This window comes from Rattus rattus, chromosome 6 (assembly GCF_011064425.1).
Source record: "Rattus rattus isolate New Zealand chromosome 6, Rrattus_CSIRO_v1, whole genome shotgun sequence".
NCBI classification, from domain to species: domain Eukaryota; kingdom Metazoa; phylum Chordata; class Mammalia; order Rodentia; family Muridae; genus Rattus; species Rattus rattus.
Genome location: NC_046159.1, coordinates 60,979,616 through 60,990,305, shown reverse-complemented (window position 1 = coordinate 60,990,305; position 10,690 = coordinate 60,979,616). Strand labels below are relative to the sequence as shown.

Sequence of the window (10,690 nt, the reverse complement as noted above, 5' to 3'; positions counted from 1 at the left end):
CATGCACACAGAAGACCCCTTATCTGCAGTTGGCTCAGATCCCTCATGGGTCTCCAGGTCACAGGCAGGCCAGGGTGGTCTGGTCGCCTTCACTCTCCAGCCTTGCGGGCCCACACAGCACAGAGCCTACTGAGATCCCAGTGCGTTCCGGTTCCTCAGGGCGAGCCTCTTCAGCCACTCACCCACAGGGCTGCTTCTGTGATTCCGTCTTTCCCCTGTATTTTTATTTGTGTGAGGGGCAAGAGGCTGGGGGCTCACACGCTATGGTGCACATGGGGGAGTACGCAGCGATCAGATGACAACTCTCAGGAATGTGTTCTCCACCATGGGCTCTGAAGATGAAACCCAGTGGCTCTGGCTTGCGTGGCAATCCTGTGTCCTTGCTGAGCTATCAAAGTCACTCCTCTTCTGTGGTTTCAACTCATCTTCGTCCAGCTTCCTGCCCTCATACCCTCCTCCTCGTGTCCTTTACCCTTTCCTCTGGGCCTTCCCTGAACCCTGGGCAGGCGCCCTCCTTTGGGAAGACTTCCCCAGAGTCCCCAGCTGCCTTCACTTGATCCCTCTGCGTTTTTCCATTCCTCCCCTCCCGTGACCTGTAATGCACAGAGCCACACCTGTGTGTTTAAATCCATGTTTATTACCCACAGCCCATTAGTATGACATAGATCACATACACTGAGACACTTTCTGAGGTTAAAGAGACAGTCTGAAGTCCTAGGTAACCTGAGGCACTCGTGTTGAGCCTCACTCACACCCGCCCAAGGTTGAAGCTTAGCATGGACCTGCCTCCCACCGGCTCGTCTCCTCAGTGCCCCACCCTTCCCCAGACTGGAGACTTCATAAGACAGCCAAAGTTAGGGAGTGAGACAGTGGACAGACATCTCGGTTCGGTGGCCATCTCAGCATCTTGGTCTTTTGGTTCCTGTACTCTCACATTGCTTTCCAGAGATGGAACTGCATCCTTTGAGGGAATGTTTAAAAGTAATCACAGGAGAGTTGGCCAGGAACATCAGGGCTGGAGAACCTGCTGGAGATACTCCCTGACTGCTGGCAAAACTACACCCAACAAGAGGTAATCTGTGCTGCCTTTTCTCCAGGCCTCTCTCTGTCCCCTAGCCTCAGCAAACAGGGACATCTGCATTCACAGAAAGCTTTTCTTACGAATTTTATGAAGTTGGGACAGGGTTTAACAGCACGGCTCAAGACGCTCAGTCACTGTCACCTGAACTACAAGGACCATCTGTCAGCAAATCCAAAGGAGCTGCCCTTTTCTGGGCTTATATTTAGGAGTGCGACAGAAATCACTCCATACACAAAACATACCTATGAGGGGTAATGAGGCCACAGGGACAGTGGCACAGAGGGCGAGCTGGAAGAACCCCTGGCCTGCTGGACCTCTGGAGCAGGCAGGCCTGGGTGAGGGTGATTTTGGTCCCAAGATAAATGCATAAGGATTTGTTCCAGGACATGTGGGCACAGAGAAGGCTGGGAAAAGACTTTTCAATAGAAGCTCCAGACAGATGTAGTCTCTGACCAATGCCTGGAGACCGTGTTACCAATGCTTGGCCCATCTCGCTGCAGTGACACCTGCCTTAAGATGCTGGCAGGCAGCCTGTGACCTTGTCCTTGCTGCCCTGTGCCAGCCTTGTACTGCACACATACATGCTGACCTTCAGCCTGACCCCTCCTAAGTCAGGTTCCAGGGTCACAAACCGGGGCTCCTATGCTAGTGTGGACAGATGAGGGCTGTGTAAAGATCAGAATATCTCCTTTCTGAGGGTCCTTTGGACCAGGAGTCACCCTATTCAACCCCACCCAGACCCTGCCTCCTTAGGTAGAGCTCTCTCTCCTTCTCTGGCTTACGTGTGACGAGATGGAGTCAGGAACCAGCAGCAAGAAGCCCCGAGTCTGCAGCAGTGAGGAATGGCGTGTGATGTGATCCCCTATGCTCAGCTCAGTCGTCCATACTGCCTCCTCCACAGCCATGAAGTGTTTGGCACAAGTCAAGGTTTGTCAGGATAGGGGGGAGTCCATACAGAAGGGCAAGGTCCTTTCGTAGGCTAAGTGGCCATTTCCAGAAGGGCCCAATGCACTCTCCAGCCCAGAATCCACCTTAGAGATATGCTTGCAATGTGCACATCTAAGTGAAGCAGGCGGAGAGGAGCCAGAGGCTTGGTGGGAATCCTGGTTTGGTCCTTTGCTTCCAGGCAGGGAATGGAAGCCCAGAGATGTGGTGGCTTGTCCACTGCTGATGCTGCCTCTCAGGCAGTTGCCAGGGATCCGGCCTTGCATCCTCAGGCAGGAGACTCCTCTATTGCAGAAAGGTGTGGGGTGTGACTAACAGCTTCAGTGGCTGCAGACTGGACCACAGTGGGCTCAGCCCACCCTTGTCCCAGTAGGAAACGCTAGCTACTTCTGGAAAGCCCAGACAGGATCCTCTCCCTGTTTCCACAGAACAATATTCCTTCTTGGGGATCCCTGACTAGAGCTGGGGTGCTCTCAGGGGCCTGGAATCAAGAGCTCCATGAAAGATGACCCATGCCAGGGGTCACTGACTTTCACTCAGCTGTGGGGTGGGTAGGAGCTGGGTTCATTCAGAGCCTGGTGTTCCTGGAATCTTCCAGGGGTCTCTAGTGCTCCTTGATCGAGGAGGCCATTTCCTGAGAAACCTGATTATGGCTAGCTCATCCTGTGGGGTGCAGACCACCTCCCCTTCCTTCCCTTCTGTAACCCAAGGGGCCCATCGGGCCTAACCATTATACTTCCCTCTCATCAATCTAACCCAGCTCTCAGGCTCCTCTAGCTCCCATCGCCTGTCCACCTGCTGCTTCTGGTCAGCTGCAACCAAGGCTCAGACTTGCTTCTAATTAAAAAAATTAAAACAAAAAAAGTAAACGTATAAAAGGATACTACGTCTACCCCAGGAGCACTCTACAGTTCTTTAGCTCAGACGAAATTGTGCTGAGTGGAGTTTAGCCGACCCCATGTAAGGCCCAGAGATGCACTTGATTTTTTTGTGTGTGTAGGAAATGTGTCAGAATTCCTCTCCCCTATGTTAAAATGTGAATGGTTAGTCTCCTTACTGACAGAGGTTGACTGCTTTCCAGGCAGCCCCTCCCTGCAGAAACAGCTCACGAGACTTCTTTCCCCACCCCGAATGCCTGGCCTGGACAGTGCTGTGTTCCCAGGCCGGCTATCTTCACTCACAGCCCCTTGTTGTACACCACTGTCCGGCTGCTCGTAGCCCGGGCTATCTCAGGCTCCAATTGGGAGGTTTCAATCTGAGGAGAGAAAGAGAAGAGTGTAGAGGTGGGGAGAGCCAGGAAGAGAGGTGCAGTGGATCTAAGGCCTGACCTGGTACCCACAGCTCTATACCCCTAGCCTCTATGTCCTAGCTAGGAATGTGCAGGCTTTCTCTTCGATCAGCTCAGGATTAGCCTCCTTCTGGTCTAGAGTCTGAGTTTCCCTCTTGCAAATACCCTAGTTCCTCTTCCTGCAGGCACATGAGGACCCGTCTTCTAGCCCTCCTTAAGCCTAGCAGTACCCCATTCTCCACTTCCCTGGACATCTCAGATACTCTATCTCTGTCTACACACAAACACATGCGCGCGTGCGCGCACGCGCACACACACACACACACACACACACACACACTCCAGCTCTTGCTCTCCTCAGTGGCCGTCCGTCCCTTCCACTTGGAAGGCAACGCCCACCTTCCTCTGCCTCTGCCTACACACCCCTCTTCTCCCCCAACTTTGCTGTCCATGGACTCCTACACATGCCACAAGACCTTCTTCCTACCATGTCAGCCTTGCCTATGCCTGGTACTGCTTCTCCCCAGCAACCATACTGCTTTAAATTGTCCATTCTGGCCAAATCCACCTGCCCACCTCCCACTGGCTTCAGCCCACAGCAAATCTGGCTTTACAAGAACTCTCTTTCCAAGGTCAGTTACCCTCATTTCAAAACATCTCCTGGCCACTTCTTGGAGTACTTGGGGCTTGGTCTGGCTGGACTCCTGGTGCCTGTCATGTCTCAGATGTGACCGGCTGTGGTTCTCCCCTGAGCCTGAGGCCAACAGCTGACTGCTGGCTAGTCAGAGATGATAGATGCTTCATGGGTGCATAAACTCAACCATCCTGAAATAGAACTGAGCCTATGCCCCAGCCCAGCTCCATGTTGTGGGCAATAATACCTTTATCTAATGGCTGTCTGACCAAAGACCCTGGGCTCTCTTCCCTCCCTCCCTTTCCCTCCCCTTCCCTTCCTTTGACCTCCCTTCCTCTTCCCCTGTCCTCCTCCCTTCCCTTCCCTTCCCTTCCCTTCCCTCCCTTCCCTTCCCTTCCCTTCCCTTTCCATTCCTCGGACATCCACTTCAGACCACGGTCTTCTGAATCTCAGGCCTGGTCACCCCATCCTCATTTAAAAATGGTTCAGCAGCCTGCACCCAAGCCCCCAGTTCCCACCGTCCTGAAGACACAGGACACATGTACCTCTTTGGGTTCATTATACAAACCAGGCTGTTCCCTGCCTCACCTCAGTCTGCCTGGGTTGCTCTGTCTCTTAGAGGCATCCTCCCATCCCCACTCCCACTCCCACTCCCACCGTTTTTCTGTCTTCAGTTACCTTTATAGGCCTAGCCGTAGACCAGAGCTCACCTAGGCTGGATAGGACAACCCTTCTGGCCCAAGACCCCTGCATTTCTTACATCACAGTGTGTGTGTGTGTGGGGGGGGGCTGACCACTCACACATCCTCTACCTTTCCATGTCAGACCACAAGTGCCACCCCTCACAACACCCACCCCCGACCCTACCACACACACACACAAGCCTTCAGGCCTAGAACAGTGCTAGAGTCTCTCTGGTTAAATTAATGGGTAGAAAGAAAATGGGTAGCAAGCGCCTAGAAATGGCTCCTTCTCTAAACCACAGCAACCCAGAAGTTGGCCAGGTTGAGCCAGAGGGGAAAGCCTGAGTTGGACCAATGAGGGAGATGCATTCTTAGTGAGGGACCCACCCATTAGCTTGTCATGGGCCCCAGGCAAGATCTTAGAACTACCAGGCCATTGTGTTGTAGCTCGGCTGAACTTGATCCTAGATCCTAGGTACTCACTAGATGTGAAACCACTGAGGCCTTGGATGTGGCCAGAGGCTGGCCCAGGCAAGGGAAACTTCAGGGAGCTCAGTCAAACCAGGGTATGTAGGTCAAGGTCAGGCGAGGGGGAATTTGGTGAGGATTAGAGATGGTGGGCATAGAAGGGACCTTGGAGAAGGGTCCCCATCCCCTGTCCCTCAATACCCTAACACTCCGTCTACTTGAGACGGTCCAAGAGAAAAGAGCTACGCTCAGGACCCAGGACCCCTCTCCTAAAACTGCCTTCTCCTGCCCCACCCCTCTACCCTGAGTCCCCTCCACCCCACCAGCTCCCCTCGTCCCCATGCTGCCACTGACACAATGCACAGCGCCCACGCTTAAAAATCTAAATGCTTTTGAAAATGTTTAACCTAGTTAGACAAATTAGCAAAAATTTGTGCAAAACAATTTAGGTATTTAAAATATTCAATGTTTTTAAAAAACTGGAAAACTGTTCTTAGCTTTCAGCTGCAAAAACCAACAAAATATAACATCCCAGCAATCTTACCATGAGGTGTAACATAACCCTTCGGGAAAGCTGTTAAACAGCTACCGAGGCATCCTGGGAAATAGCACTTCATTTATTCAAATGCACATATGTCAGGCTTTTGCACCATATGTCATTCCAAGCTATTTACAGTAATAATTAAATCTTAATCAACGTTTAACCTCTGTAAAATGTTTGAAGAATCCTAATCACCCTTCAGACTGCACTAATGAAGGAGAAATATATAAACATAAAAGGAAAACGATGCATAGATACCACACTGGAAAGAACAGTAATTGCAAAATTGTATTTCTTTTAAATATAATCAGTAAATGATGTAAAGTAAGCCAAGGAGTATTTTAAGTTAAGACATCTTGGATGTCAGAGGTGTGAGCAGCTAATTTTGTTCTGCTACCCATAACAGATGTAGCATATTTTATTTTAGTGCCATTATTAGCAGCTCCCCATGCAGCTTTCACTGAAGCACTGAGGCCCGCATTAAAATCCTAGAGGCTGCTCACCACCGAGGTGGAGGACCGAGGCCCAGGGCCGTGGCCTGCAGGGCCCACTCCCCGCAGAACCCAGCATCCCCACAAGACCAAGGCTACTCCATTGTGGCACCCAGGCTCCCCTGGGGCCCCACTGAGCCGAGGGTAGCAGGTAGAATGGAATGTCTGTAGGGGTATACAGACAGTGGAAGCCTCCTGGGGGAGGTGGCCCAGGCATCCTAGGTTAGGGTCTTGGGGACAGAACTGCCCTTCCTGTTCATTTCTATCCTGTGTGTGTTTATGTTCACATTAACCAACACCACACACTCAGGCTGGGTGAACAGTGATGGACCGGGCCAGCTCACTGCCCTTGAGAAGCTGGAAGTCTAGGGGAGGAGTCAGAAAGTGAAAGCAGATGGATTCCTGAGAGACAAGCAAAGTACCATGGAAACTGGGGAGGGCCTAGGGGTTACCATGCACTGATGAAGGCACAAGGAAGGGAGGCTTCTCAGAGGAGGTGGGCTGGGAAGAGAATGGAAGACTTGATCAGAGAAGGCAGGCAATAATGGCTAGGTGGAGGGGAGGAAAGCAGCAGGTCAGCCTGTGGAAAGGAAGGTGGTGGTCACCGTGGATACATGGAGGGATATTAAGATGGGGATAGAATAGGCGAGGCATCCTAGGCTGCCTGGAGGTGCCAGCCATCATCCGAGAGAATCAGGGAACCATTAGGTGAACAGGAGTGAGCACACCCAGGATTGAGAAAGGTCCTTCTGACCATGGCAGGGTGGAGGATGGGGGGTGGGGAGTGAGGAGGCAGGGAAGCCTCCCAGAGGAGCAGCTGTTGGAACCAGAAAGTTCCTAGGTCCTGCCTTCTGATGTTGCCCATGGGGGCAGGAGGAAGAGTGTGCCAAGGAGCCTTTCTGGAGATGACATCCACAGAGTTGATGACCAATTGCATGTGGGGGTGAGAGGGAGGTGTCAGGATGACTGGGCGGCAGATGACTCCTAATTCTAGCTCATGAGCCGGGGTGGTGGTGATACCATTCTCAGAGGCAAGGAATACGGGAAGGGGGGTGGGTTGGCCGTGCTGAAGCCGGGGTGCCTGCGGGTCTCCTGGGTAGACTGGCCCGAGAGGCAGATGGGCCCAGGGCTCTGGGCTCTGGGCAGGAGGGAGACGGATGTGTGTGCACAGCCAGCGCACACATCCAGAGTGGGGGAGCTCGCCCGGAAGAGCAGATGGAGGGGAACAGGCACTGGAGGGGCGGGGAAGGGAATGAGCCCATGAAGGCAGCCTTAGGCAGCCAGCGTGAGCAGCTGAACATTGACATAGGGTTCCAGACACCTCAAAGCCTGGGTACCGCGTGACAGTGGTCGCAATGAGAGCCTTGATCCTGGCAGCTAGATTGTGGGGAGCCCAGACTTCCCAGACCCAACTCAGTGCTGACCTTGGGTGCAGCCGCTTTCTTCATCTGAGGCATGGCAGCTAGCCGCCTGAGAGAACCCCTCAAGTCCTCTGGCCATGTCTGGGTGTGGGGCCAACGATCTACGATCTTCAGGTCTTGTGTGTGAGGAGATCACCAAAGGCCCTCCCTATTGGGCTCACTTGAGGGAGGCCAGGACAAGGGCCCTAGAGATGCCTGTGTCAACAGGCCACCATTTCCCCTCCTATCTGTAACCAAGAACACTTGTTGCAGTCATCTTTCCAAGACGAGGGCAGGAAGGCAAGGTCCACCAAAGGAATCTACCCAGGCTGTGCCTGGCAATGCCCTCCTAACCTGTGGTTTGTAGTATGGCTGGATGCTGCAGCCTTTTCGGTTGTCCTCCAGCTCTAACCCCAGAGCAAAGGACAAGTGCTGTTCTTTCTTTGGAGGACTCCTCTGCTGCTGGTGGGACTGAGAGGTGACTTAGGAAGCAATGATTTGCCCACTGGAAATGGTACAGTGACCACAGTAGCTGGTGCACAGGCCTGCGGAGGGATGAAGGCTCAGAGAGGCATAGGTACAGCCAGAAGGGGCACCAGCATCAGAGGCCCTGAGAAAGTTGGGACTTGGCTACGTCTGCGTGGTAACTCCCCCAGGCTCTAGGGAGGTAAGATGGTGTGGAAGGGCCATGGGGAAGAGAACACCCCCCAGCTTCAGGCTGTTGGCTGGGGCAAGCAGGAGGCTGTGGGTCTCCTCTGATGGGCTTCTTCAAGCCAGGATGGTAGGGGTGAATGGAGGTTCTCATGGAGAGGGATCTGGAAGAAGGTGCCAGAGCCTCAGAAAGCAGGAGCTGCAGGGACCATATAGGACGCTGAAGGCATTGCTCAGAGCGTGCTGGATGGTACCTCTTGCCCCAGAACTGGTGAAACCATGAATGTGTCCAGCCTGCCCTGAAATGAGCACCACCATCCCTCTGGGTCTGCTTTACTCAGCTCCATTTCCATCCTGAAGACCAAGCTCAAACCATGAAGCCCCTCTCAGGAGACATCACCAAACACAGAGCACCATATCCAGTGTCTCCTCTAAATACCCCACAGCCCAGCTACCTCCAGGACCCCCAGTTCCCTACAGCTCTTTCATGGCCTGGGAAGGGTTAACCTTGAGCTATTTGCCTTTGTAGCCAGACTGTGTTGGGGTGGGGGCCAGGAGTCAGGAATGCACGGGGGCACACACACCTGCAGCCAGCCCCAGTGGATAGTTTACATATTTGAACCAGGGGCTAAGGTGCAGAGACATAAACAGGAAACTGGATCCCCGAGTAGAGCCTCACTCTCCTGGCCTTTTCCCTACTACAAAGCACTCCCTCCTCCTGCCGGGGCAGGCTTTTCTACCTCCTCTTCAAAGAGAAGGGCAAAGGGGTGGGGCATTCAGCCTGACCCTGTGACACAGCCTAAAGCCACTTCCGTGCCTGCCCAGGGGTCTGGGCCTCTCTGAGGCAGGCAGGTGGCACAGCACTTGACATAGGTCCCCGAAGCCTGGCTGGTCCACAGAACAGACACAGGGCTGAGACAGCCTTAGCTCATATACATACTGCACATCCAGGCCCATCTTTGAAATTGATCTGAGAGTCTTTGAAGGGCCAGGCTAACCAGGGTTACAGGGTCAGCTGAGCCTGAGCTTGGACACCTCGGGTACTGAGAGTAGACTACCTTCTTAATGAAGGCCACCCTCCAGGGACGCACAGTGGCACATCCCAACACGTGGGGGTCAGAGGCAGAATCGAGAGCTCCAGGCCAGCCTGGGCTACATAGCAAGTTTCTGTCTTAAACAAAACAAAGTCAGATTCTTCAGCAAAGCCATCTCTCAGCCTGTCCCTCCCAGAACCTTCCAGAATACCTCACTGAATTTGGTAGACAGGTTTGGCGGGGCAAAGCTTCCATTGAAGGAAGAGCATGCCTGGCCTGCTCAAGGCCCCTTGGGGCTTTCTCTGGGTTCCTTGGATACTCTGCTGTTGAGGTATGAGTCTATGCCATACTCTCTCCTCCTGCCTGGGTCCCCTGGTCTCGTGCCACACCCACGATTGTGGCCTTAAGCATCTCCAACACTTGTTTTAACCTTCATTGCATCTCTGCTTGCGGACTCCAGCAGGGAGGGGGCAGATTTCAGCTCCCACATCCATACCATTGAGAGCCAAATGTGGGGCTCCTCCCCTGGGCTTGGGAGACCCAGCAAGTGCTCCAAGCCCCATCCTCACTTCAGAACTTTACTGTGTTCCTTGGTGTTCCTGGGTGCCCTCTGGTGGACTGACCTCAGAGTCTTTCTCCCTCTTCTGTCTTCTCAGCCTGGAGGCCTCAGTTTCTCCATCTATACAGTAGGGAAATTTTTCTAGGACAAAGATACCATCTAGAGGTGGGTGGAGGAGTCTTCGGAGGAAGTAGGAACTCACATGATGCTATAGAGAAAAGGTGAGGTTGTGGCTGTCCTGACCAGCCCTAGCCGATAAGCACTCTCACAGGGCTGGGCTCTCACAGGGCTGGGCTCTCACAGGGCTGGGCTCTCACAGGGCTGGGCTCTCACGTGCTGCAGTTCATCAGGTATGCACTGAACACCCTGCACTTACGGCTTTTCACTCAGCGGAAGTTTTGCCCAGCTAGGCCTCCACTCTAGAAACCAGTGAGGTATTCTAGAAGGTTCTGGCAGGGAGACCTCAAAGAGACAAGTTGGGAGGTGGCTCTTCTAAAGCCTATCATTGAGAATGCGTGCACACTGGTGTGTGTGCACGTGTGCGGGCCTGTGTGCACGCATGGGTTAGGATGGGGGTGTGGGGAACAGGCAATATGACAGGTGGCGTTGGCGTTCCTGGGATCCAAGTGGCTTTGCCATCCCCGTTTGTCCCTCCTGGGGGGTCCTGTGGGCAAATTCCAAGAAAGCAGCGGGCGGGGAGGCGGCAGATTTCTGACAGCAAAAATAGCTGCTTCAGCTTTCAGTGGGGATTGATTAAACCAGCAAACGAGAAAAACCCCAAACAAACATCTCTAAGCAAAGATGGATGTGAGACTGGAGGGGAAGAGGCTCCTTTTCTAGGGACAACGAAAGGTACTGTGGACCTGGGAGGGACACGGCAGACACTGAGTCTTGCCTTGTATTGGTCCTGGAAGA

The 10,690-nt window shown here is 53.3% G+C and overlaps 1 protein-coding gene across 2 annotated transcripts in view; it reads right to left on the bottom strand.

The window, feature by feature from the left end:
* Window positions 1-615: 615 nt before the first annotated feature.
* Window positions 616-10,690, bottom strand: part of Sfxn5 (sideroflexin 5) — a 120,232-nt gene continuing 110,157 nt past the window's right edge. For both annotated transcript variants that reach the window (XM_032906201.1, XM_032906200.1), the window contains one exon: window positions 616-3,281. In XM_032906201.1, coding sequence (XP_032762092.1) covers window positions 3,204-3,281 — 78 coding nt within the window. In that variant the 3' untranslated portion in view covers window positions 616-3,203. The remainder of the gene's footprint in view (window positions 3,282-10,690) is intronic.